The sequence below is a fragment of the Barbatula barbatula genome (genome assembly GCF_947034865.1).
Source record: "Barbatula barbatula genome assembly, chromosome: 18".
Lineage (NCBI taxonomy): Eukaryota > Metazoa > Chordata > Actinopteri > Cypriniformes > Nemacheilidae > Barbatula > Barbatula barbatula.
In genome coordinates this window covers 20710680-20737755 of record NC_136781.1, presented here as the reverse complement: position 1 = coordinate 20737755, position 27076 = coordinate 20710680, and the positions used below count along the sequence as shown (strand labels likewise).

The 27076-nt window shown below is 40.0% G+C and overlaps 1 protein-coding gene across 2 annotated transcripts in view; it reads left to right on the top strand.

Annotated features, from left to right (window-relative positions):
- The first annotated feature begins 313 nt into the window (after positions 1–313).
- flt4 (fms related receptor tyrosine kinase 4) overlaps positions 314–27076 on the top strand; it is a 44031-nt gene continuing 17268 nt past the window's right edge. Inside the window, exons 1-23 of one of the 2 annotated variants that reach the window (XM_079480214.1) lie at positions 314–811; positions 9508–9604; positions 11063–11337; positions 13887–14014; positions 14691–14865; positions 16239–16381; positions 16890–17061; positions 17140–17257; positions 17818–17993; positions 18121–18286; positions 19110–19236; positions 19644–19752; positions 20065–20406; positions 20560–20706; positions 22998–23129; positions 24470–24576; positions 24836–24971; positions 25060–25164; positions 25248–25361; positions 25804–25892; positions 26220–26337; positions 26679–26773; positions 26925–27047. In XM_079480214.1, the coding sequence (XP_079336340.1) occupies positions 754–811; positions 9508–9604; positions 11063–11337; positions 13887–14014; positions 14691–14865; positions 16239–16381; positions 16890–17061; positions 17140–17257; positions 17818–17993; positions 18121–18286; positions 19110–19236; positions 19644–19752; positions 20065–20406; positions 20560–20706; positions 22998–23129; positions 24470–24576; positions 24836–24971; positions 25060–25164; positions 25248–25361; positions 25804–25892; positions 26220–26337; positions 26679–26773; positions 26925–27047 (3252 nt within the window). In that variant the 5' untranslated portion in view covers positions 314–753. The remainder of the gene's footprint in view (positions 812–9507; positions 9605–11062; positions 11338–13886; positions 14015–14690; positions 14866–16238; positions 16382–16889; positions 17062–17139; positions 17258–17817; positions 17994–18120; positions 18287–19109; positions 19237–19643; positions 19753–20064; positions 20407–20559; positions 20707–22997; positions 23130–24469; positions 24577–24835; positions 24972–25059; positions 25165–25247; positions 25362–25803; positions 25893–26219; positions 26338–26678; positions 26774–26924; positions 27048–27076) is intronic. The other variant, XM_079480215.1, reaches the window with a different exon arrangement.

Below are 27076 nucleotides of genomic sequence, written 5' to 3'. Positions count from 1 at the left end.
GAGAGGATCCATGCAACATGGAATTGTTTTGTTTTTGTAATTGTTGAACGATGAATTGCACAGCATGAACCCAAAGACCGTTTGACCTGCTTCATTTTACACCGACAAACGTGTATTTGAACAATTTCTCTGAGCATGTTGAGGAGAAACATCTCAGATACTGAAATGAAACACAGCCTGTAAAAGAGAAATACTATTTTGTATTATTTTAATATTATTACATTTTGTGTTGGGGGTGATGAAGAGTCAGTGTTTTCAGATCACAACAAACATCCTTCTGTGGATTCATCAGAAGGACCATTTATATTTAGACAGACCCGAGGCGACATTTGGCATCGCAGAAAAGCCAAGGATGTCGTCTGTAGGAGCAGGAGTTATTAACAGAAAACATATGCCCGTTACAGTGGACACATGCTGTGTGTCAGTTTAAAGTTTCCAGCGCAGGGGGCTAGACACATTTCACGCTATGTGACACTTCAGACTGCATTATCACGGAGGACACGGGCGTTTATGAACGAAAGGAGGCAGAGGAAAAGGAAATGATTGTAAATCCATTCAGAACTTCAGGATTGTCTTTTCAACAGGAAAACGAGCGTTTTATTCCCCTCGTCCTGTGGCACATCCTCTTTGGAGAGACTTGTCTGCGTTTCACCTGATCCTGCTCAAGTTCTTCTGCTCGTGTTATTCAATGACACCAGAAAACTAGGCAGTTTGTTAGAAGATCTAAAACCCCGGAGGACTGGAGACCTGGAAATGAAGAGAGATTTGACGCTTTTCTGTCGGATTTGGATTGGGATTCCCTTGTTCTCAGGTGAGAGCGCGTTTTCAACTACAGTGGCGTTTAACGTGCACATTATAGAAGAACGTCACGGACAGAAGAACGCGCTTTACAGTGATACACACGCGCGCGGAAGCTTCTTCTCTGTTAGATTCGCTTGTTCACTGTCCACTTTTTGAAAGTTGGTGGAGAAAGTTGGTTTTCGTCGAATATTTCTGTAGGTGCTTCTTAATAAATATTAAGTTCAGTTTCTCCAGCAAAAAGCTTTTGTATGTTTTTCGTAACGTTATTATTTTTTAATGCAAACTTTTAGCGTTCACACATTTTTTTCACACAAACTGCGTCTTTTTGTATTGCATTGAGGTTATGCAGAATTCATTTAGCCTTTATGAACTAACTTGAAATGCATTCCTCTACTTGATGAGCGAACATTATAATGAATGAGTTGTGACGTAGCCTATTGTTTTCCTTTTATAAGTGGACACGTCACTAGAGGGAGCCTTGTCTTTATTCTTGCAATCGGGTTAACTGGTGTTGTTAATGTGTTATTAACGTGTTATTAGTGATTCAGAAATGTGAATAAGTGCATTTATAAAGTTACCCGACAGTATGATGTGCGACATTTAAAGCAACTGTTGAGTTGGATGACCTAAGAGAGACAAAGCCTATACTTTGATTTACTTCTGATATATTCTCTATATGTAGTTATTATTCATTACTGTTTAAGATGGAAACAGTTCTTTCTTTCTTTCTTTCTTTCTTTCTTCTTTCTTTCTTTCTTTCTTTCTTTCTTTCTTTCTTTCTTTCTTCTCTCTACCTCTCTCTCTCTCTCTCTCTCTCTCTGTCTCTCTGTCTCTCTGTCTCTCTCTCTCTCTCTCTCTCTCTCTCTCTCTCTCTCTCTCTCTCTCTCTCTCTCTCTCTCTCTCACTCTCTCTCTCTCTCTCTCTCTCTCTCTCTCTCTCTCTCTCTCTCTCTGTCTCTCTCTCTCTCTCTCTCTCTCTCTCTCTCTCTCTCTCTCTCTCTCTCTGTCTCACTCTGTCTCTCTCTCTCGCTCTCTCTCTCTCTCTCTCTCTCTCTCTCTCTCTTTTCTACTGTGGTATTTCTTATGTACACAGTTTTATTTTAGCAGAACACCTTTGAAATCAGAACCTCGGTATGGGGTACAACATCTGCCAATCTGAACCATTTAAAACAACAAAAACACGCCACTTACTGCCAAAAATTCATTTGTTTTAAGGAATGCGCCTCGGAAGTGTTGGAGGTTTTCATTGCTGTGAATTCGGAATGTAGAGGAACTGAAGATGTTCAGTTGGGGCAGGTGTTGTTGAGTGAGATTCAGCATGACTGAGGGTTAAACTCATTCCTACAGTGTGTTGCCAGGTTACACATCAAACAGCAGCACCTTTGGCAGAGGATGGACCCTCTCAACGCTAAGAATCCACAGCTATGAGAAACCCACTTGTTTATGTCTACGTTAAAACATCATACAAATGAAAACCACATGGCAGCTCGTGACCCTGAGTGTTTGCCTACTTTGTCATAACTAAAGCCGTGCCTGTGCTACAGTCCAAAACTTGTGGGTTATGTAGGCTGGTAAAGCTAAAAAGTTGTTCTAGTGGTGATGTGTTTGTTTGTTGTGGCAAACCGTGCAAATGGTCTTCTTGGCAGGCACACAGTTTTCGCCTGTTCAAGAATAAAGCTAAAAAACAATTAAAATATCAGCGTGTAGGCTCTTTCATCTGGGTAATGCTGTACAATATTGGCCTTAAACCCAATGTTGCAAATCTTGTGTGTTTCCTGTAAGCAGGCAACACGACAACAGCTTAGAGAGTGAAGAGTGATGAGTGTCTCCAGATTACATTGACTAAACCCCATTATCGTTTGGCAAAGCATGTTTCATCATCAGCTCTGCAGAAAGTTCCCAAAATGAAAGTAATTGCAAAACCATATGTAAAAATGTCCAGGTCCCTTTGAAAAAATACGTACCGTCCTTATGTCCAGATCTCACTCATGGCAGTGTGTTTCAAATTACCATCCTGGTGATTAAAAACAGCTCAGGATGTACAGTGCTCATGTCTCAGTAAAGATCATTGCCATTGCTGTTGCACTTTGAGTTTCTTAGAGATTTGAACAAAACCTCAAACCTCATGTACACCAAAGGTATATCTCAAATTGTGGGGCTCGTTGAGGAAAAAAACACCCTGGCGACCACTCAGAACACCTCAACAACTGCCTAGAAACACCCCTAGCCACACCGCCTTCTAGAAAACACGTTGAACACATAGCAGTGTTTTGGATTGGGAAAATTGTCAAACCATTTACAATATAAATGTTTAGAAGAAGTACAAATGTTTTATTCAACAGTCTTTATATAATGTTTTCAATAATAAGGATTTAAAAACTTTTAGCAATGGTGACAAACATGAGATTTTGGTACATGGCTTGCTTAGCTTTCAGTCTGCAGGTTTGTGTTTAACGGGCTTGTCATCACTGTGTTTTTACTTTAAATTGAGACCCCTCCTGAGGGACCTCAGAAGAGGAAAATGTGAAGCTTATTGGTTTAAGCACCCCATAACTGGAATGATCTCCATGGCCTTTGGCAATATTTCATGCTGTACTGTGAGGCGTAACAAGTGTTAGGTTTCTCTGGTCAGTGCTATGGCACGGCCTGTCGTCCGAGGTCAAGCTGGTTCATGGGAAAGAGCCGGGGAAACTGACCGTGTGCCTTTGGCCCAGTTTCAAATCCATGTCTTTTCACTTTTTTTGTACAGATGCTTCACGGCATCCTAGCCACCGGAACACCTTGTTTTTCAAACCGGGAGACAAACTTGCTGTTGAAGTATTGGTTGAAAAAGCTCTCAGAGATGCCACTGAAGGATGATTCAGTGGTGGCAGAAAATGTGACGGCGCCGTGGAAATAAGACAGTGTCCTGTTGGCAGGCTGCACAGGTACAGGAAAGACTTGTAGGAGACGTGTAGGAAACCCACACAGCTGTCACCCCCGCCCCTCCTACAACATCCTGACCTCACCCCTAATCCCAGCCAGGAAATAGGAAGGCCACAAGTGGGCAGATATACATTCATGAAAGGACATGCAAGCGCATTTCTGGATCTCATCCTCTCCCGTCGGGTGATGGCGGAATCAAAGCGTGTCGCTAGCCTTGAGTCTGGAGAACAGAGGAACTGTGTCCAGCTCTTTCTCTCTCACTCGTATTTTAATTTGCATGCACATCCCCTGCCCATGCTTGACAGACGTCCTCCGTGGGGAATCCAGCGATGCTGACTCCTCAGTCCAGGGAGGAGGTCTGTTCCGTGGCCTGACTGCCCTCCGGTTGTAGGCCGGACGCGCGGCTATTTCAAGCCCCGTGGCCAACTGTCAGAGGGGTTGATGTGATCTGACCCTGTTGATTTCTGTTCAACCCGAAAAAAGAGCATTGATTTAGTGTATTCATGCAAAAAGAATGAAAATGTGCTTCAAGTTGGCGTCTTATAACATTTGAAATGAAGATAATATCTTAAGGCAATATTTTTGCAGAATACAGATCGACTGTATTGCTTCGAGATAGATGGATGGATGGATGGATGGATGGAAAGGATGGGAAAAGTGAACATTTCGCTGTACAATGCCATAGAAGAATCTTTTTTGTCTAAAAGATTCCATAAAGAATCTTTAAAACCTGAAGAACCTTTTTGTTTCACTAAAGGTTTTTTGTGGCGAAAAAAGGTTCAGGATATAATAAAGCAAGGGATGGTTCTTTAAAGAACTAAAAATGGTTCTTCTATGGCATCGCTGTGAGTCTATCCTACTAAAGGAAATTGTGAAATGAAAAGTCAAGCAGGAAAACAGGAAATTTACTGGATGGGACCAAAGATACATTTGACAATCAAAGGCTCTGTGCTTCCGTTCACAGAGCAAAAGGGAAAGGTTTCTTACCACTTGACATCTTTTGAAGGCCTTCTGTCACACTGTTATATGTCCCACAGCGAAAAACACCTCAGCAGCTTTTTACTTTCTCAATTCCCTTGCTAATTCCCACAGAGCTTGGTTAAGATTTTATGATTCCTGCACTCTAAAACGTCGCTGTAATTTCGCAGCAGGTTTGTTTTAAGCATAAACATATATCTTTCTTTCATAAAACAATCTTGAGTCACTTTTCTTGTTATGTAAATGTATCGTAATTTAAGAAGTTTAAAATATTTGTTATAAGACAAAAATGCTTAGGAAGAATGTCATTTTTTGCAGTCTTTTGCTCATATGAGAAAAATGTCGTACTACTTGTAGAGATAACTCCTATGCAGTTTCAGAAGAGATAACAATGTTTCCAACAGTGCTTAGATTTCCCAGGATACCAAAACCCACAATCAAAATAAAGAGATTCAACTGAAGCTAAACCAAAACTTTTAGTAGGTTATCTTCCGAAACCAAATATTGTATTCTGCAGAGATCTGCTGTTTACAGTGATTTTATATCTATTATTATAATCATAAGCTTTTATTCCTTTTTAATTTTTATACAGTTTTGTAAAGTTGATATTAATAAAACATGAGATGAAACTGAGATCACTGTTACTTCTCTTGAGCTGTAAAAGCACAAAGTCTGTGCTCACGTTACAGCAGTAGGTGTCCTCTTGGTCTATATATTTGATATGATATATTTCACATTTGATAGGATCTGGCACAACTTTTACTGTAGTTTACCGTACTGTTTCTGATTGCTTTGTTTATAGTTAAGTTATACTTCATCCTAATTTATTTTTCCGTCATAACCTTTCTTCTGTTATTTATTGTTGAATCAATTGCTCAAGAAAATGTCCCAGATCATTTCTCTGGAACTCAAATTTCTGGTTGAATGATCATTGAGTTGCTCGGGGAATATCACGTTCACTCCACCAGATCTGGTTCAGAAGAACAGCAAAACTATCATGTTTCAAGTTCCACGTACCAAAAATCCACCTTAATTGACACGACCATTTTTATACTAGAATTCATATAAATATTTTGCCTCCTATGGTTCTTTCTCCGTAACGTAATAGAAAACAGGACGGCAAAGGGTCTTTTGAATTACAAAGAAGCCACACAGTACATGCCATCATTGGTTTCAGCCTTTAAGCCCTTGTAACTGTATATATATATTACAGTGACAGCACTCCTCTCAGCCGCATTCGGCATCTTTATGAAAGAGATGTATATTCGTATGGAAATGATCTGCCATGCACAGCTTCACTGTATCATGCCAATTTAGCCCTGAATCCTTGGCTTACTTTGGATGATTTCAAAACGTTAGCCTAATATCAACTAAGCCCGATGTAAGACTGTTTTCAAATACCTTCCACATACCTCTATGTCGTCCAACTGTGTCTACAGGCTGCGTTTTGGCACAAAAGACATTGAAACGAGTCAACCATCCTTCTAAATGTTTAGCTGTGGGCAGTGGAGAGTTGCGAGCCTGTGGAGCACAGTTCTCTGCGTTTTGATTGATGTTATTGTTTTTAGGCGGTATCATCTCTTCTGGAGAGAATGAGATGAGACGGGGCGGTTCACACTGTGATCCGCTTAATGTTTGTCATAAATCTTTATAAGTCAGCGTGCAGGCAACTCAATCGTTCGATTTCATAGTGAGCGATCCATGTGGAGATAGACCATCTCAAACCACAAATAAGACAATTTGACATTTCTGGCTAAATGCCTGGGGTGGATTGTGCGCTTGTGCATTTTAATCTGTCATTTTGTAACCGTCTCTTGTGCTCGGTAGAAAATGTAATACATGTTACATGTATAGTTATGAATATACAGTTTTACAACTCAATCACTCTCTCTCTCTCTATGAATCACCTCACTTTGCGTGCTTGAAGACCAAGACTTTGCTTATTCAGTCATTGATTCACTTTACTCATTAAATCAAACAACATAAAAGAAATTATATAATACTAAAAACGTCTTTGCTCATAATCATAGGGGAACCACTTTTAGTGCTACGTATATAGCACCATATCTTGGGGCTTCAGTGGTTCTTCAGAGGTTCTTCAGAGGTTCTTCAGAGGTTCTTCAGTGGTTCTTCAGAGGATCTTCAGTGGTTCTTTAGAGGTTCTTCAGAGGTTCTTTGGGGTGACCAAGGTGCTATATAGCACTGTTTCCGTAGAAAGAAACTGTTAAGTCCCTGTATGGTTCTTCAGAGGTTCTTCAGAGGTTCTTCAGTGGTTCTTTAGAGGTTTTATCAGAGGTTCTTTGGGGTGACCAAGGTGCTATATAGCACTGTTTCCGTAGAAAGAAACTGTTAAGTCCCTGTATGGTTCTTCAGCGGTTCTATATAGCACCTCGGTCATCCCAAAGCACTGCTGAAGAACCACTGAAGAACCAAAATATGGTTCTGTAGCACTAAAAGTGGTTCCCTTATGATTACGAGCCATGAACCACTTTTTATGCTATATAGCACAATTGGTTTAGAGTGTACTGTATAAATATTCATATTTTTATGAATCTGATGTACTCTGATACTCACAAAACTGGATTTAAAACTTAGTCTCAGTTTAGCAAGCACTAATCCAATTGGATGATTTTTCCCAGCTTCCATGCGTAAGGCAATTGTATGCTTTCCCTGTTCGCCCTTTCCCTATTAGTTTAGTGACCTGAGTAGAAAAACATGTTTTTTCATTCTGTTAATCTGTTAACATAACTTTTTTTATGATAGTGAATGATGAAAATTAATCACATTCTTCCAAATATCTTTCTCTGTGTTCAGCAGAACAAAGACATTTATACAGAATTGGAACAACTTGAGGCGGAGTAAATGATGACAGAATTTTCATTTTTGGGGGAAATATCCTTTTAAGGATAGACATTAAATGTGAGCATCATAAAACATACAAGAAACTGTCTGTTAAATGCCTTATTCAAATTACCATCCTTTTTATATTTGCTCAACATTTCTCTGGAGATACAGCATTCTGCAATTACATAAAATATCTAATCTAATGACACCACACCTTTAAAAGTGGTGGGATGAAATTTGTTTATGCTTTCTTGAAGAAATATTTTAAAGATAAGTCATGAAATTCAGGGTATTGCATCAGACAAGCATTTACTGAAGTCAACTGTGTAAGACAAAAATACTGCAGTATCAGAACAACAAAAATGAAATTATGTTTGATAAAAATCCATTGATATAATAGATTTAAGAAAGATTTGACTTAATTATAGGCCCTTTGTATTAGATAGTTAAAAAAAGTAATTAAAACAATAACACATATTATTAATAAAGTGCTATGGCATCACCCAATCGTTTCAGAAGCGCCTGGTCATATGAGAGTTTACTGTGCTGGTTCCGGCAGCCTTGTTTCAATGGGAAATATCTTTATTAAGAGGAGGTGAGGAGTCAAGGGTCAAAGGTCTCAAGCCTTCTACAATGGAGATTTGCAAAGAACGCAATTGTTTTTTGATCGTCACGGTGCAGGATTTTGAGATGTGACTTGCAGCCATCGGTTGTGCCTTGAATTTTAAGGAAGGAGATATATTCCCTGATTCTCAAGCAATCCTCAGATCTGAAGGTCTTAACCGAGGGTTTAGATCCACATCTGCTGCTCGTGAATCTATATTCATGTGAGATTGTCCCGGTACTTCACATTCATCCAACATACAGTTTAAGTTATTTTAATCCCGGCGGTATCAATAAATCCCTGAAGTTAAAATATTTGTGCAGAAAAGCCACCAGGATGTTGGTGTTGAACTGTAAACAGGTTATTGACTCCACTCCCAATATTTATAAAATTCTATTGTGGTCTGTTCAGAGCGGATGTGTCTGAAACAGATGGTTTGTGAACTGCTATAAAAATATTGCTTTTGATTGACATGTGTTTAGGTGTTTGTGAGTTGTATGGACCTGCAGGAAAATGTTTTTACTCTGCTAGTCTGAGAACACAGAGGAGATTCACACTTACTGTGGGACAAACTGAAGGACACCATTAATCATTACATAAGGTGAAACATTTGGTAATGTCATTTCATTTAGGAAAAGTGGTTTACTTGTTATTCATCAGTGAACGCTATTGTAATGAACATTTTGTGTCTTGTTATTTAGAATCCTGTATCATTTCCAGCTGAATGTTGCTCTGACAGGACACTCCTCATTTCCAAAGATCTGTCCTCCCTGTATAGTTGACATAGTAAAGTAACACATGTTAAATGTGATTTGCAGTATATTTGCAGTGATTCTCGTGTATCTTCTTGTCATCGTCTGGTGTTAATAAGCTCCAGGTGCATCTCGTAACTCCTTATGACAGGTTCATGGGCCCCGCATCCTCTGAGCACGTTCATACCATCAACATTCAAAGACCAATTAACATGTGCACAGTGACCTCATGACTCCTCTGTCCTGCTGTCAGCCAAACACAAACCAGATTAAGAACCTTTAAACGGGCTCAAGGAACTTCTAGTTGAAACGTAAAAAAATCACGTGGCCCGCACTAGACGCTAAATCACATCTGTTGATGGTCGTCTCCGTAATTCCATGGAACACCTGACGATTTCAAGCCAATTCCTGGTTCTAAATCACAAATATACATCTAAGGATCATGGGGAGGGGGGGTTAGACATCTCAACGGCTTTGCTTTCAGAGGACAAAATGTATTAAAGATGCTGATGGATAAATACTGACAAAATGTACATCGTGAAAGCAATGTAAATTGCTTTGGATTAAAGTGTGAAGAGGTAATGTTGATTTTCTCTTTTTGTAGGTCTGGTGACTGGGTTTTCTATGAGTCCACCCGCCCTTGACGACACCAAAGACCAGATCGTGCTTGACGCAAACGACACCTTGACCATTACATGCAGGTACGAGTAAAGTATCTGTTCATTCACCGAAAGTCTTTTGATTTTTTGGTAACACTTTACATGAAGGTGCCCTTCATTTACAAATGCATTGTAAAGCAGTTATAACAGCATGAATAAAAAGGGGGATTCTAACTAAATACCTGCCAAATAGTGAGCAGGTATAAGAAAAACATCATAACACTCTACAGTGTCCAGTCTGGCAACCTATATTGAAAACAACATCAATAATGAATCTGCTTTCGAGTCAAATAAAGACATTTATTATGCATTTATAACATGTGAGTTAAACATGGCACAGTATTTCGTTAGAATCCCTCTTTTTATTCATGCAGTTATAACTGCTTTCATAATGCATGTGTAAATGACTGACTAATATAAAATGCTTTATAAATGGTACTTAAATGTAAAGTACTACCGATCTTCTAAATGCGCAACAAAATGTTTAGTTGCATTTCGCCATTTCCATAGAGCTTTGTTTTTCTCTTGCATGAGAACAGACCCGTGACCTAGCAGAAGCACGGAAATGCTGGGCAGTCGAAATGTCCTGCAGCGTTTTATACTGTAAAACTCATTTTAAAGGGCATTTTGTTAATTCATTTTGAATGCAGCTGTAATTATTTTGACAGTAACTTTTATGACCTTGTGTTAATTGAAAAAACACTCTATAGGCAATATTTCTACTTTAATTTTCCACATCGTTGAACCATTTAAAAAAAATAGTGAACTACATTAAACCAGATGATTGAAAATGATGATCCACTTACAAGATATGGGGAAATGATATTCATTCAAATACATTAAAATAAATGTAAACCTAAAGGTTTGTCTCATTATGTAATGGATGTTGCATTACACTACTATATTTGTTGAATACGGGTACTGTATAAAATAAAGATGCAGTCTTTGATTGTCAATGTAATAATTAGAAAAGCATGTGACTCTTTGCGAAAACGAGAGACCGGATTTGCAAGTAAAGGGATTTAGAAACTAATGTGGTAACAATCCAGCATATTTAGCTCTATTGCCTACATTTCTTTGGCAGGAGTTCTCTGAATAAGACGTGAGCGGCTTAAACATACACCATTGAGAGAAAATTGTGTTCTCGGGACCATCTCTCAGTGTGATCAATGGATTACACAAAGTCATGGCCGGTGTTCAGAAATCATTACACATCTCGAGAAAGACATGAGTGTCATTGCATTTGCCATCTCAACACCTGTCTGTTCCAAGAACCACAAACAAAAGGGAGTTAAGGGAAAATTACATGCGTGTTGAGCTATTCCAGTAAAAACGGCTTTGTTTGTGCCATGGCCGTGAACGGTTCCTGAAATTGTGTAACTTGTTGTAATTAGATTAAGATTTTTGCCAGGCAGACAATAAAACACGCAAAAATCTGAGAGATTTACGGTAAAGGGAATATAACCATATGTAATGTGCTTATGCGACCCACTCCACCAGGGGACAGCGGATTCTGGACTGGAGCTGGCCCGAAGAGTCTTTGAGGAAAGTGGAGTTTACAGATCGCCAGGATCAGCAGCCGCCCGCTGAAGCCCCGGGTGACAGAGCAGTGGGGGTGAAGGAGTGCCAGGGGGAGGCTGGGAAACCCTACTGCAAAACATTGATACTGCCCAACAGCCAGGCCGATGATTCGGGGTACTACCGCTGTTTCTACCAGGACATCAGAGCTGTCCTCGATGGCACCACGGCTGCAAGCATATACGTCTTTGTGCGAGGTGAGAAGCGTGACGCTTTATTGTGAGTGTCATCATACGAGATCACCATCAATCCTCCGTACCATTGCACTTTTATGGCTGTATCACAGCATCTTACAGCAACAGTTTTTATTGCTAGTGACCTCAAGCGTAAACAATTCTTCACTTTCAGAAGACACTAGTTATTCCCTGTTGTTTTAGGCCACAGTTAACCTATGAAAAATACGGAGGTTATTTACGACGTTTATCATTTATATCAGTGCAGCTAAACACCAATGTCCTTTCGCAATCTGCGGCTTCTTCCCCAGGCAAACCAAATCACAAATCCCATTTTGATTTGATTCCTCTTAAAGAATGCTTGGCTGGGGGAATTCTTGTCTAATGTTTCTCTTTTCTTTGGGGAGCAGACAAGATCATCATAAACATTTCTTCAGAAGATTATACATGAACACGGTTAGAGCGTGTTTGGTTTGCCCCGCGACGGCGTGAGGTTAGGAAAGAGCCGATGTACTGAATAAACCGATGATAAGAATGTATTGAAGAGAGTTAAATCTGCTGAAATCTGTATAACGGAGAAAGGTCTTTCCTCCTGCCAAAGTTGCCTCATATCATATTTAAAGCAAAATAGTCATAGTTTTTACGGTTTTATGGCATATTTTCACCTCAGTTATGTGGATGTTTTTTTTTTTACTGTAGTTTAATTGTCATTGATATTACATTTGGAAGTCAAGACTGGATTTGTATCACTAAATGAGCCTTTTCAGCCAAATGTTTTATTCATCACTGGGTGAGTTAAATCACTTTTCTGGGAAAATACTTTTTGAATCCGGACCTACAAGTGTAGTCCTGCTTTAAAGAATTGCCCATGTTTTCAAGACTGCATTAAAGGAATTTGAAAGAAGTCCTAGAGAGAAAATCTTGATCTTTCATAGCTCTGGAGATTTGATGGATCCTCATTGTATTCTAGTCTCAGATGCTTCCCTTAAAATTGATTTGGAGAAATGAAGTTGGAAACATTCATCATTAATGATCATTTGATAAAAAGAGCCGCATAGCAATTTCGTTGCGAGCGAGTACAGTAAATAATAGTGTTGTTTTTGAGTGAACTATTCCTTTTAGACTCCAGATGGGAATTGTTTATCCTTGAAACACTATTATTTTTTAACCGATTGATCAAACAGTCTTCACAGTGGACAGCTTGGTTGGTGTTACTCTCCTGCTTTGACAGCAGTTTAGAAGCGTGGATGAAACGCAGCCAGGTCAGATATAAACGCCCCGCTGTCTCGCTCGCTGGTGTGAAATGTTGCCGGATTTCTCCTGACAAACAGTTTCAACAGATCTTAGCAGGGGGCTGATCAGAAGCAGATGAAATCACAGCTATCAATTAGCAGAGAGCGTAAAGCAGAATGGCACCTCAATGCAGGTGGCTTCAGTTAACCACTTACAGGTCCATATACCACCGCCTGTGGCCCCCAGGAGCCGTCAGCATTGAGCGCTCCGTTATGGCTACATGTCATGCCTCAAAGCGGCTCCCGCCCTCTGCCGAAGAAATGCGGTTTCACTTCGCAAAAGTGATTTAACACAAAACACCGTAACTTTGAGGATTTGTGTGTATTTTCCTATTATGTCCACGGGACAGAAACGTAAACCTGAAGATACGAAGCATTTGTTAAGAAAAACCACACTCCTTAATAATTCTGCCTTTAGAGAAACAGCCATCACCAGGTTATGTTCAAATAAAAGCTCACAAACCGCGCCGCAACCTCCCGTGGAAAGTGAGAGAGCCAGTTTGTTTTAGCAGCCCCCCACATATGGATTCTGACAAAGACAAAAGTCTGTTATTACGTGGATTTATTAACAGCACTGGAGACATTTTCGTCGACTGTTTATATTCAGTCAGAGAATTTAAGGTGGAATGTTTAGTCTTATGACCGCAGGATTAAAAAAAAAAATCCAAGATGAACAAGTTGACAGGGCCGCAAGCTTGAAATTGCGATAATACATAGGTTGTTTGTCACTTCTGCCTCAAATACGACTCAAGTTGTTCCTAGCTTTGGTTGTCCAAAATATATTTTTAAACAAACCCTGCAGTTACAGGCGAGAGACGGATGACGTGAGATCCGCCGCTCTATTACTATTTGTATTCGCTTCTAAAAGTCGCTCATCGTTTGCATAAGGTTGAGAAAATCTTATCTTTGCCTGTGTCTCAGTCAGCTCCCTTGATCAGTAGAAAGGGTGTCGCTGGATAATATTGCTAGGCTACCATTAAAATGAATGACAATGAATTACATATAAATGATGTAAACCTGATAACTTTCACATTAAATCTGAACAAGGACACCAGGTAGGAATGTGATGTGTCTATTTGGAAAAACAAACGGTTTACATAAAGCAAACTCCACCCACAGGAATCACGCTGGTACCATATAACAAAAACGGACCTCCATGACAAATCTCGAATAACAAAACACGTACATAATTAACATTTATTGAAGAAATTGCAATTCCTTGGGGCTGGTTCAACTTTGAACATTTCTAACTTACCTGATGTCACATTTTCTTCCATACAGACCCAAACAATCCTTTCATCAGGACAAATGAGAACAGCATGGAGACCATCTTCATAACAGACTCTCAAACACACATTGAAGTGCCATGTCTGGTGTCAGATCCAGAGCTGAAAGTGTCTCTCTTTTCGGTAGGTCCAACAGCAGCTTATCTATTCTCTAGATTTGGTCTTGTATGTTTCTAGAAAATTCACTTGTATACCTGCAGTTGTAGTAGATACGTTTACTGGAGTTTCAACAAGTTTCCCCAGGGAGACAGTTAGAAGATCAGGGTCACGGGTAGGTCCCAAGGGCCAGTGTTGGGATCATTGTATCATCGCAGATTGCAACAACGGATGTGTCCCTCAAAGGTTGTGGGGGCAGTTATGGAAGACTGCTCAGTGCTCTCTTTACAGACTTGGTGCATCAGGATTTTAGTTTCACACATTTATGTTTTTAAAGTTTGATTAAACTTTTCTTGCTTTGTGATGTAGCATAATGTAATTTTGCCACATTTCAGTAAGTTATTATGTAAGATTCCTGCAGAGAGAGAGAGAGAGAGAGAGAGAGAGAGAGAGAGATAAGATACATAAATTCCTGAAAGTTATTTCCTGGCCAAACCCAGGCAGATAGGGTGTCTGAGGCTGTGTAAGATATAAAAAATTTTATGAAAGAGAATGTTGTGAGAAGTTTTATCCCAAGGCAAAAACTGTCTGTATTCACGGCTGCCATTGATTTCAATCATCAGATCAGAACATAGAGTTTTAACTTTTATCCCGGGAGGTTTGAATAGGAGGTTAGCCTATTTAATATTCTGTGCTTGAACAGCTGGAGCCGTCTCCAGTGCTGCTGGAAGGTGAGGACATCACCTGGAATAACAAAAGAGGCTGGTCTGTCCCCAGACACATCTTTAAGAACACTTCCATCTTCTTTGGCTTCTTCTGCTCCATCTCTCTCCTGAACAATGACTACAGATCATCTATGTACCTTGTGCAGGCCACAGGTGAGATGTTACTCAGTTTAAAAAAAGAAAAATTATGATGTCACCTCATCAGAATCAGAATAAGATTTTGCTTTATTGGCCAAGTGTGTGCAAGCACACAAGGAATTTGAACAATAAGCAGTGGTTTGTTTTAATGCGATTACTTTAGACATTCAAGCAACTCCTCAGACCATTAACATCAAGGCATTTAAGAAAAGTCCCATGTCCCGTGAATGGAATGACAAACATCCAACCAGCCAACCAAAGTCAATGACAACTGACTGGTTATTGGTTTGTTATTCTAGGACCACGAAAGAATGAACTAGGAACACGTTTTACTAAAACACATTGTGCATCTTACTAAATTGATCATTTCTAACACTAACAGGAACTTTATCCAAGGACATGAATGAATGCTCTCTCTGTGAGTTCACCCGTTCTGTTTTGTCATTTCACTGCTAAATGATGTGATCCTCGTTCTTTATTTTTATAAAAACACAAAACATCTGCCAGTATCAACAGTCTATTTTTCTCTGAGGGTTAAAAGAAAACTCCTGTGATGCTTTTCAGAGCTATAGAGCGTGACTGTTCGTACCAGCAGACCTCCTTAACAAATATTTGAGTATTACTTTTGTTACTTTATTACTTATTAATGCTAGTAATTGTGAAATGGCATCTGTTGGATGTTTTTGGATTCATGAGATCATTGATTAGTGTACTGAACACAAACACAGAGGACCAGGATGAAACCCATGAATTGATTTTTTTTCATCTTTGTCCTGGAGAGCCACAGCACTATACAATTGTCTCTGTTATCTACTTGGAATTTGTATCTATATTACGAGGTGGCTAATTTGTATGTGTTCTTACAAACTGCCAGTGATGGTTAGGTATAGGGGTACGGATTCATTATTGTTTTTTTGATGTGGCTAAATCATACGGACCCAGTTTCACAGACAAGGCTTAAGACTAGTCCCAGACTAAAATGAATTTTGAGCTGTCTTAACTTAAACTAACTCGCCCTGACATATCTTACACTGGGTTCACACCAAACGCCAAGGTTGAAAATAGTTGTTGGATATTTGTATGATCTAATTTTAGTATGGGTTTTGCTAATACTCATACAATTCACATCATACAAATTCAAGCATAAGCCACTTCGTAAAATAGTTACAAATTTCAGTGAGATCAGGCTCCTAATAACAATGTGGTAAAAATACAAGGGGCGCCTTAGCAACCACATAGCATCTCCCTGGCAACACCTTTCTATGCACAAATGCTGCTCTACTTTCTACATATGCCCAGAAAGTTATCTTCGAAAAGTGACACAAATTTACACGAAGTACGTCGGCAGCCCTACAAGCTTAACGCTCCATGTTTAAAACACTCAACAGGGTTTAAGTTTTACAAGCTCAAGCTGTTTCCTGAGGACTCACCCGTGGAGCTCATGCAGGGGGAGGTTCTGGTGCTCAACTGCACGGCTCTGGTCGAGTTCAACACCGCTGTGGAATTCAAGTGGGACTATCCGGGGCAAAAGGTAATGAGCGGACTAGCCTGCGTGATGTGCTTATCAGTGTAATGAACTGCAAGACCTGTCCAATCCAGAATAAACAACCTTAATCTCATTAAAGAGGAGGTATTGGCCTGTGAACAAATGACTGGTGGCTTTCATGCAATTGCTTTCTGTTGTAATAAATCTGTTTTAGAAAATGCAAACCGTTATATTTATTAGTCTCCCACACATCTGTGCTTGTCAGATCAGTGACTACTAATCTGTTCAAGGCATTATTTACACTGTCCAATATTTCATTCCTGCAACAGTGTTTCTTTCTGGATTTCTTGTATTATCTGAAGATTATGTGCGAAGTGTGTCATTTTATCCAGAAATGAATTGTATTTTACATCCATAGTACATAAATAAAATCATGAGCATTTGAAAACAATCTTTACTTTCATTTTAGTTAAGCTGCTCATTTCCACCACATCTTTTCATAATGTTTTTCTTCACTGGTGAGATTCTCATTGCCGTAATTATTCTGTATCAGGAAAAAAGGCTGGCGAGTTTTCAACCCGTGCGCAATGTCCTGGACAAAGCCACCGAGGTGTCAAGCATCCTCACCATCCGTAACGTTCACGTGGGTGATACCGGCTACTACACCTGCTCTGCTGGGAGTGTGGAGATAACAAGAGATCTCACTACTGTAGTCATAGTTCACGGTTGGTCACAGCGGATAAGTGCTACCTAAAACGACATATCTGAACGTCTGTCATGTAACAGCTGTTTGTACTCCACAGAAAAGCCGTTCATCAGTTTGGACTACAGGAATGGATCTGTTCTAGAAGCTAAAGATGGACAAAAATCTGTCCGGCTCTCAGTGAAACTGTCAGCATACCCTTTACCGGAAACTCAGTGGTAAACCAATGAAGAAAGATGCTATGGGCTTTTCTCATAAAATTATTCTTACTTTTCCAGTACAAATGTCTACAAATTCTTGAATCCAGATGCATTTTCTTGATAAGCAAAATGACCTAAGAAAATAAATCTTGTTTTCAGACAAAAAATATGAAACTTCAGTGGATGTTTGCTGAAAACTTGCAAAAAATCTGCCAATGGAGTAAAAAAGTTATCCTGAATTAAGAATGACCTTTTTCTTAGCCACTAAACTCAAGTTTACGTTTAAATACAAATTCACTGAAATATAAAAAAAATGTTTTGTCTAAAAACAAGACATATTTTCTTAGGTCATCTTGCTCTTCAAGAATCTTGATTCAAGAATTTGGAATGACACTGGAAAACAAGACAAAAATACTAAGTATAAATTCTTTTGCAGTGCTTTTGCTAAGGGAAAATAGGTTGCAAATGCTATTTCATGTTGACTCTAAAATAAAGATTGTCCATATATATTTTAAACAATGAAGACAGTATTACTAGGTCATCTGTGTTTGTGTGTGTGTGTGTGTGTGTGTGTGCAGGTATAAGAATGGGAAATATATCAGCAGACGGCCGGAGTTCATCAGATTTAAGGTCCTGCATCAGGCTCTGGAGATCAGAGATGTGTGCAAGCAGGACGCTGGTGAATACACAGTGATAGTGAAAAACACAGCAGCTGGCCTGGAGAAAAGACTCAACATTACTCTCATAGTTAATGGTGAAACTCTCATTCTAATTGATTGTATATTTGTTTCATCCATTACTGTCTTGTTAGTCAACTTACTAGTGTAAGCTAGTACGTCAAAGTTTATAGATATGGACTAAAAGACCTTCATCGTGTGCAGTTCCTCCGCAGATCCATGAGAAGGAGGCAGCAGCGCCTACCAACCCCTTCAGGAAGAGCAGTCGCCAGACCCTGACCTGCACCGCCACCGGCAACCCCCCGGCCACCATCACCTGGCAGTGGAGGCCGTGGAGCCCCTGCGGTCTCAACAGCACCCGCAGAACACTGTAAGAGGCAAATGACGGGTTCTGAGCTGCTCGGCAGTCTTTGTTCAGATGTTAAAAACCCCAGCAGGATGTTCAGGCACTGATGGGATTTTGTGCTCGGCAATAATACGGATTCAATGGGAATATTAGCTGTCAAGTTATTATTGAATGTTAAAGGTTCAAACAGAGTTCAGAGCGGATAATCTTTGTCCATTTTCACGATGTGCCTGCGGTCACTCACTTGATGGAGATGCTATTTTCCCGATTTTTTTAGTAGTGTTGTGTTTCTTTTCACACGGAGCGGTGGCAGCACTGAAGATAAGGCAGCTGGGGAGGGTGGAGAGGTTAGGGGCGCTGGGGATATTTGAAGTGCTCTGTTAGCGTGTAAAGTGATTTGTCTGAAGAACAGGAAGATCAGACAGGCTTGAGTCTCGTCTATAGTCCGGACGGGCGTCAGATTCAGAGAGAGCAGCAGATGTAGCGCAGTTCCCATCCGCTTCCACATCACACGAACGGCTTAAGTCTGTTGGGGTACCTATTTTGTGGAAATGGCCAAATCTCGTGTTTAACGGTAGGCTTTTTGATTTTTTAAGAGCCAGTTTGTGGCCTTTATTTGTATCCTTTGTTAGCTCTCATCACACACAGGAAAGTAGACACATCTGAAAGCTCTTCCTGGTGTAGGAACTGCCCACGTGTGCATCCTGATGTTCCTCTACTCCCGGACCATGTTTACCTTTATTCCCACGCACATACATGAGTCATGTTCTTTTTCAGAGCATATTTGAAATAGAATAAAATGCTTCATTTTATTTTCAAAGTCTGACTTTCTACTTACATTTGACAGGGGTCGAAGGGGCCAACGAGATAAGATTCCCGTATGTCAAGACTGGATAGATTTGGATCCGGAGCACACTGTCAATCCTATAGAGAGTCTCGAAACTCTGACTGAGATGGTGGATGGGAAAGAAAAGGTTTGCCTTCTTGTATTAATGCCGTCCTGTAATTTTCCCATAAATGTCTGAGTCAAATTTAAATCAAGTGCAACCCTTGAACCCCAAGTGTTTTTATACCACACCAGAAATCTTAAACCTGACATTCAGGGGCGGCAGGGTGAAAACACGTTACAGTTTCCACTTTCAAAATATTGAACTCAATCTTTCAGTGCTCACATCGTGGACGGAGAGGGAATAAACACACGACACACTTTATATGTTTTCTTGTACAGCTGCTTTGTAACAATGAAAATTGTAAAAGCTCTATATAAATACGGCTGACTTGACTTGACACCTGTCTGGTCATGTCGTGTGTGGCTCTGGGAATGGGAGTGATGGAGTCTTGCTGTTATACAAATGAAGAATCTGGATTTGCTGTTTTTCAGGCCGTAGGTCGTGTGGTGATTCAAAATGCCAACGTGTCCGCCATGTACAAGTGCTCAGCTGAGAACAAAGTGGGAAAAGATGAACGCTTGATCTATTTCTATGTAACAAGTGAGTGATCACCAACAATTGCTAGCAATGCTAGATGCATGTGTTTGATTACTAGAGGGGGAACGGACTGAATTTATCTCAAAAGGTTTTTGATAAAAGCATATGGGTAAACATAATAGCAACCTGGTAAAGATGGCTCGAAACACTTGAGTAACTACAAAGCAATGCCCTGGCAAAACCCGTGGCACACTGGCATACTTGCGATAACATCACGTGTTTTCAATAATCATTAAAAAAATTTGATTTCTTTTTCTTATCACATTTCTGTGTCTGCAAATCCTGATTTAAGGTTACTGTTTGTCATTGGCTTAGCTATCCCAGAAGGCTTTGGTATCGAGATGGAGCCGTCAGAGGAACCGCTGGAGCTGGATATGGTGCGACTGAAGTGTAATGCAGATAATTACACGTATGAGAACCTACAGTGGTACCGTCTGGACCCGCAAGCTGTTCCTCCAGAGCTGGACTGTAAGAGTCTGCACCAGTACGCTGAGTCTCTAGGGGGGAAGCTCTCCTTCCAGACCTCCAGCAACAACTGGGTCCTAGAGCTCGCCATCGCCAACATCCAGCTCCAGGACGAGGGCAACTACGTGTGCGAGGTGCAGAACCGGCGCAGCGGGGAGAAACACTGTCATCGCAAGTACATACCAGTCAAAGGTGAACTTCATTTAATAACACAGCCAATTACAGTACCAACTATCTTCTGGGCCAGCAGCGGCAGTTTAATCGGTCTTGGTCATTATATATTGATCTGCTATGTGATATATCTCATTGGACCCAACCAAAATGAAAGGTCTTTCTCTCTTGTAGCGCTGGAGGCACCTCGCTACCGTCACAACCCCACCAATCAGACAGTGAACGTGAGCGAGTCGCTGCAGATGGAGTGTGATGTGGAGGGTACGCCATCACCCCAGCTCTCCTGGTTCAAAGACAACCAGCCCCTCCATCAGATATCAGGTTTGTTGATCGTCTTTGTCCTACAGCACTGTAAAAGTGATAGTTCACCCAAAAATGAACATTCTGTCATAATTTACTCAGCCTCTCTTCATTTTAAACCTGTATGACTTTCTTTCTTCAGCAGAACATAACCGAACAACGGTGGTACACATTCACTTCTATTTTATGGCCACAAAAGGAATGCATGTCAATGGGTACCGCCGTTGTTCATTCACCAACATTCTTTAAAATATCTTCTTTTGTGTTCTGCAGAATGACAATTTGGGGAGAACTATCAGTTTAATAGCGGTGTTTGCATCACTACTCAAATAGTACTTTATTGGGATGTAACAATATTAAAGATATCATGATATCGCAAGAGCAAAATTGTGTCAATATTATAGTGGTCACATGACTCTATGAAACGATAGGTCTTCCTGGCCTAACGTAGAGAATGTTAGAAAAAATGATAGGTGTTACCTTTGGCAAGGTCCATCTGGTGCAGTTGCAAAAAGGAATTTTTAGGTCATTTGACCCACCTCATGCTATAACTCATACCTCTACGCAAAAGTTAAGAGTAGAGGATAAAGAAAAGAGGAAGCTTATTTTACGTTTCCAAGTCATCATTTATCATTTTAAATATTGCGATAAATATTGTATATTTGAACTTTATACGGTGAGATTTTGATATTGTTACATCCCTTGTACCACGAGAAGAGGTTAGGGATTTGAACTGTGAACTCTCATGAATATGGAACTAAAGTCACAGATATGAAACATATGTCAGATTGATACAATAAAAAAGTTGAACTGACTTACATTGAAGGAGCAGTCTGACTCATATAAGCACAGGAGTACCACAGAGACCTACAGAGCCTGAATATTACATGAACAGCTTAAATGTTTCACATTATTTCTGATGGTTGATCGTTTTACATACAGTACGTCAGAACACACGCATGCACACACAGACACTAACATGTGCCTGTATCTTTGCGATCTGCATCCACCTAAAACTCTCACTATCGCTTCTGTTGCAATATGCACATATGTTGTGTATCTTCACCCCCCGTTCATAAAGTGAGGCCTGAAGTTTCTAGTCAAACTGTACACTGTTTCTCTTTATTTTGATTCCCTCTTCCTGTTTCTGCATGTTCTGCAGTTCCCCGTCGCATTAACACTATGGCCCCATCTAAAATGATCCCATTACAGGTTTCATTATACACCGCACAGCAGTCCCGGCCAAACCAGCACATATTTGAAAAGGAACACACACACACACTATTACTCTCTGTCACACGCAAAATATCATTCCAGGTCTGAAATATTCCCACTAATGAACTCTCAATGAATATTTTCATTACTATATTGGATGTAGCGGGAGTAAAACGACACACCACGAGGGATAGATGTGGGTAAATACCGGCTCATAAGTGGATTCACATGCAGTAAAATTCAAGCAGACCTCTCTCTCTCTCTCTCTCTCTGTGTGTGTGTGTGTGTGTGTGTGAGTGTGTGTGTTGATGGGGTTATTATACGGGGCGCAAATTCAGTTCAAGCGTTAGAGAATAGCAGGAGGTCTGCACAGAATTTGTGTTAACACTTTTGCTCAGCTAATTGTATTCACAGAGAAACCGCAGTCGATTTTAAAGCCTATAAAATGTGCTGAAGTCGTGAATTACGTACGGTTTTCATTAACACTTCCATGCCCATTAAATGTATCTGATGGTTGTTTGAAGTGATGGTGGGCTGTTTCTCCTTGAGACCAGAATAAAAAAGAGAGTTGTTTTTGGTTGAGTTCTGTTTTTGGCTTTTAGTAAATTAGATCAAGAGGGAGCAGATTTATTATAATGAGAGGAAAAAAGCTCGGAAACAATTATGTGTCTTAAGATCTATTTTAAATGTGGCACCCTGTTATTGAAGCAGAAACAGTCGAAAGACATTTTTGACTTTTGAATATAAGGTAGCAAAGAACAAAACTCAAAAGATTGATTATTTTTTTCTAAATTTACGAGGTTGAAACGAAAGGCTGGAATACACTACAAGACTTTTGCTCAGATTTTGCCCAGATTTTCAAATCCGAATTTCTAGTCTGCAGATTTTGACCCTGTTTTTCTCAGCAAACTTTCAATAAATCTGCAAGTGTGAAGTGATGTCTAGATTTAAAAAAATCTGATCAGATTTTAAAAGTCCTATAGTGTATTCCAGATGCAGAATATGCGAAGAATAAATGAACGTCATGGCTTCGGCCTGTGAAGTGATATAGTCAGAAGTCCGGTTGTGTGATTGTGTGGTTTTGTGGATGTGTGCAGGGATCCTCCTGCTGGACTCTAATCGGACTCTGAGCATTCAGCGAGTGAGAGAGGAGGACGCCGGTCTGTACACGTGCACCGCCTGCAACCAGAGGGCCTGTGTTCATGCCTCCGCCACTGTGTCTGTCATTGGTGAGCACATCTCTTTTGTGACGGGCCGCTTTGGTGTTCTCTTTATCTTCTCTTATATTGTAAAATCTTTGATTTATGCCAGGGGTAGAACCACATGTAGGTCATAAGCTTAGGCACACACACAAATGTTTTACTCCATTTGGACACAAGGACATCTCATAGAACTCCACTGCTTTCATACCAGGCTATCCCCTGCTTAAATAACCTTGTAATATAAAGTAAGAACAAGTGGAGAGTTGGTTCCAAAATGAGATAATAACATTTTCAAAAGTAATGTTTTTTATTATGTTAACATGTTTTATGGTGTTTGATTGTGTTAGTAAACTGGATTAGAGTTTTTTGAGGTATTATGGCTCAAATAAAAAATAAACCAACGAATAAAATAAAAAATGTTTTCTCATTTTGGAACCATCTCATCAAGTGTTGTTTACTCTGCGCTGCGCATAATCGCTTCAAACATATAAAAACCACAATGTATTGACCAATGTCCTGTTGACTATCATGTGTCATGCACATTTACGATGACGTAAGATGAATGCAAAGCACCAGGGTTAGATAGATTCAAGCTTAGACACCAAACCAACACCAATCATCGGCGTGTTATTTTTTGTTTTTTTCTTATGGCTCAATGAGGGTCTATATTTTTTGCGCTGAAGTAAACTTAAAAAAAGGGAATTTGGCAAATCAGAGGCCCATAAACAGGTGGGGCCCCTAGCGTGGAGCCAAGGCATCCCTGTGCGTTAATCCGCGACTAGCTACAGCATCTCTGATAGACGACTTTGACTTCTCAATATTAATATTTTTTGCACCCTCAGATTTTGCCAGATCCACCGTTATTTAACATAACAAACCATACATCAATGGAAACCTTATTTATTCAGCTTTCAGGTGCCGTATAAATCTCAGTTTCGTAAAATTTACGACCTTTAAAACTGCTTTTGCGGTCCAGGGTCACAGTTATACTGTTTAGATGGTAATGTACTTTCTTTTAAACCGAGAGTAAAACCTGACCATCACACACACACACACACACACACGCACACACACACATTTCCATTGCTCATGCTCTATCTTCTCTTTTCTCAGTTAATCTTAAAATCAGGTTGGACATTAGACAAATGACTATTGTTATAGTGAAGAAGTCGTCTGCACATGCTTATTATCCACACCAAGATTTTCACCAGCTCACCAGAAGGACTGTTTTTCAATACTGTAATAATTAATATAGTTGAATATTGTAATGAAGATACTTAAGTGGTCATGTTGTCTGAAAGGATTTTGTGATAAATATGTGGTTATACAGAGAGTTTTAACACACAGCATTTGTTTTCGTCTGCTAGGTTCTGATGACCGGACCAACGTAGAGATAGTCATTCTCATCGGCACGGGCGTCATCGCCATCTTCTTCTGGGTTCTTCTTCTCGTCATCTTTTGCAACGTTAAGCGGGTCAGAACAAATATTTAGCTTTACACTCAACTCACGAAGTTCAATTACACCCTTTTAGCCTCTGTAATAAATAATTCAGTCATTCAGGAAACTTCCGCCGCCTATACATCCGGTTGAAATGTCCTCAGGGCTCCAAAGTAATGATCTGCAGCCACATTAGCATTGTTACTGTAAATTGAACATGGCCGGCCAAGTCAGCATTTCTTCAAGACTCTTTCTACATTCTGCCAGCGGTAGTCATTGTGGTTTTGTCCCGCAGGTGAACCCAGCTGATATAAAGACAGGTTATCTGTCAATCATCATGGATCCAGGGGAGGTGCCCCTGGAGGATCAGTGTGAATACCTGCCCTATGACTCCAGCCAATGGGAGATACCCCGAGACAGACTGGGTCTCGGTACTTTCACACACTGCACATTTAACTTTACTACAGTACTAGACGTATTGTATTTGACTAACTGTTAACTCTTTCTCCATGTTTGCAGGGAAGGTGCTCGGACACGGAGCGTTTGGAAAGGTGATTGAGGCGTCTATCAGTGCACATGACAAGAAAACCTGTTCAAACACAGTGGCCGTCAAGATGTTGAAAGGTACGTTCTCATCTGTAAAAAGCAGTCAGTGGACATCATGATGCTTACGTTCACTGGAACTGTTTTTGTGGTGTTTGGGACAGAGGGAGCTACCGCAAGCGAGCACAAAGCGCTCATGTCAGAACTGAAAATTCTCATTCACATCGGAAACCATCTCAATGTCGTCAATCTGCTCGGAGCGTGTACCAAACCCAACGGTGTGTGTATCAGTCACTCTCACTTAGATAGCTTTCTTTATAAATATTGTTGAATAGTTTCACTATGAGCAAACAGTCTGGTTTACTTGCAGGTCATTCTGCCCAAGAACGCCACACTTAAGAAAAGAACAGGGCATGCAAAGAGTGATGACATTTCTAAAATAGATGAAGCTACAGCAAGAGACAAAATATGTATTTATGGAGAAAACATTCAGACAATAGCACAGCAGTGTCTGGGAACGACATTTTGTGTAAATGTATATTTTGTGACCTGAATTTCTATCCATGCAAATAAAAATAAGCCCTGGTTATTTCACAAACCAAATTTAGAAAACTAAACCGGTAAACTTCCAAATATCTAGTGGGGTTTAGCAGTTTACTTGTGTGGGTGTGTGAGATTAAAACATTTTCTGACCTCCGTCTAACCGTCTCTGATGTCCAGGTCCTCTGATGGTTATAGTTGAATACTGTAAATATGGAAATCTCTCCAACTTCCTGCGTGCCAAGAGGGAATTCTTCTTACCGTACAGGGTGAGAGAGAGAATATCTGACTGATTTAACATAACATACAGTCATTCTTTATTCATATTTTAAATTGACTAAACTAATGCAACTAGTTGCTTTTTCTTTATTATTCAGTCCAACTGCTTATTTCAAACACATTGTTATTAAATGTCATTTTAGTGCTGCAATGAAAGAAAGCAATATGTTGGCACTCTTTTATTGGGATCATGAAAAACAATCTAGTCAAATGACCCTAAACTTTGACCATTATTGTATATGTATCATGCATCATACTGTCATCAATTGTAAGATACTTGTTTGGTTATATTAACGTGAGCTTGTGTTGGTCGGCAGGATCGTTCTCCAAAAACTCAGAGTCATGTGAGGAGAATGATAGAAGCGGGTCAGGTCGGACAGAATGAACATCAGCCATCCACCTCCTCCAACATCACTCCACCGATGCAGTCTCGGGGTAAGAGCTCTCCATCACTGGAGAAACGTAAGCGGTTTCATGAGGTGAAATTCACAGTACTGTATATTCACATCACCTTTGTTCCATTACAAAGGAACATAAACTGCTTTTTTCATGGACTTGTAAACATTACATCGGCACAACATCATTTGGAGAGGTTAAGGTTTAGTGGGGTTTGCTTTGACTAACTTTTGTTTGTGCTAGTATGGACGTAAATGATACCTTGAAATTGTTGAGATAAACAGTATACATAAATATATATAGATGTATAATGATATATATATATATATATGTATACTTTATATATAGCTGAGTAATATTTGTGCTTTCTCTGACCGCAGTGGACGATTTGTGGAAGACTCCGCTCACTATAGAGGATCTGATATGCTACAGCTTTCAGGTTGCACGAGGGATGGAGTTCCTGGTGTCTCGAAAGGTTCGATTATAAATGTGTGACCTGTATCTCTATAACCTCTCTGATGAATCCTTGCTGATGTTTAATGGCTGTGCTTCATAGTGATTATGTCAGATTTGCTGATTTCCTGTGAAATACAGCACTGAGGTGGATTATTGTCTGATTGTGGTAGTGTATCCATCGAGACCTGGCGGCCCGAAACATCCTCCTGTCTGAGAATAACGTGGTAAAGATCTGTGACTTTGGTTTGGCACGCGACATCTACAAAGATCCTGACTATGTGCGCAAAGGAAATGTAAGAATTGAATTTTGAGTTCCTGAACT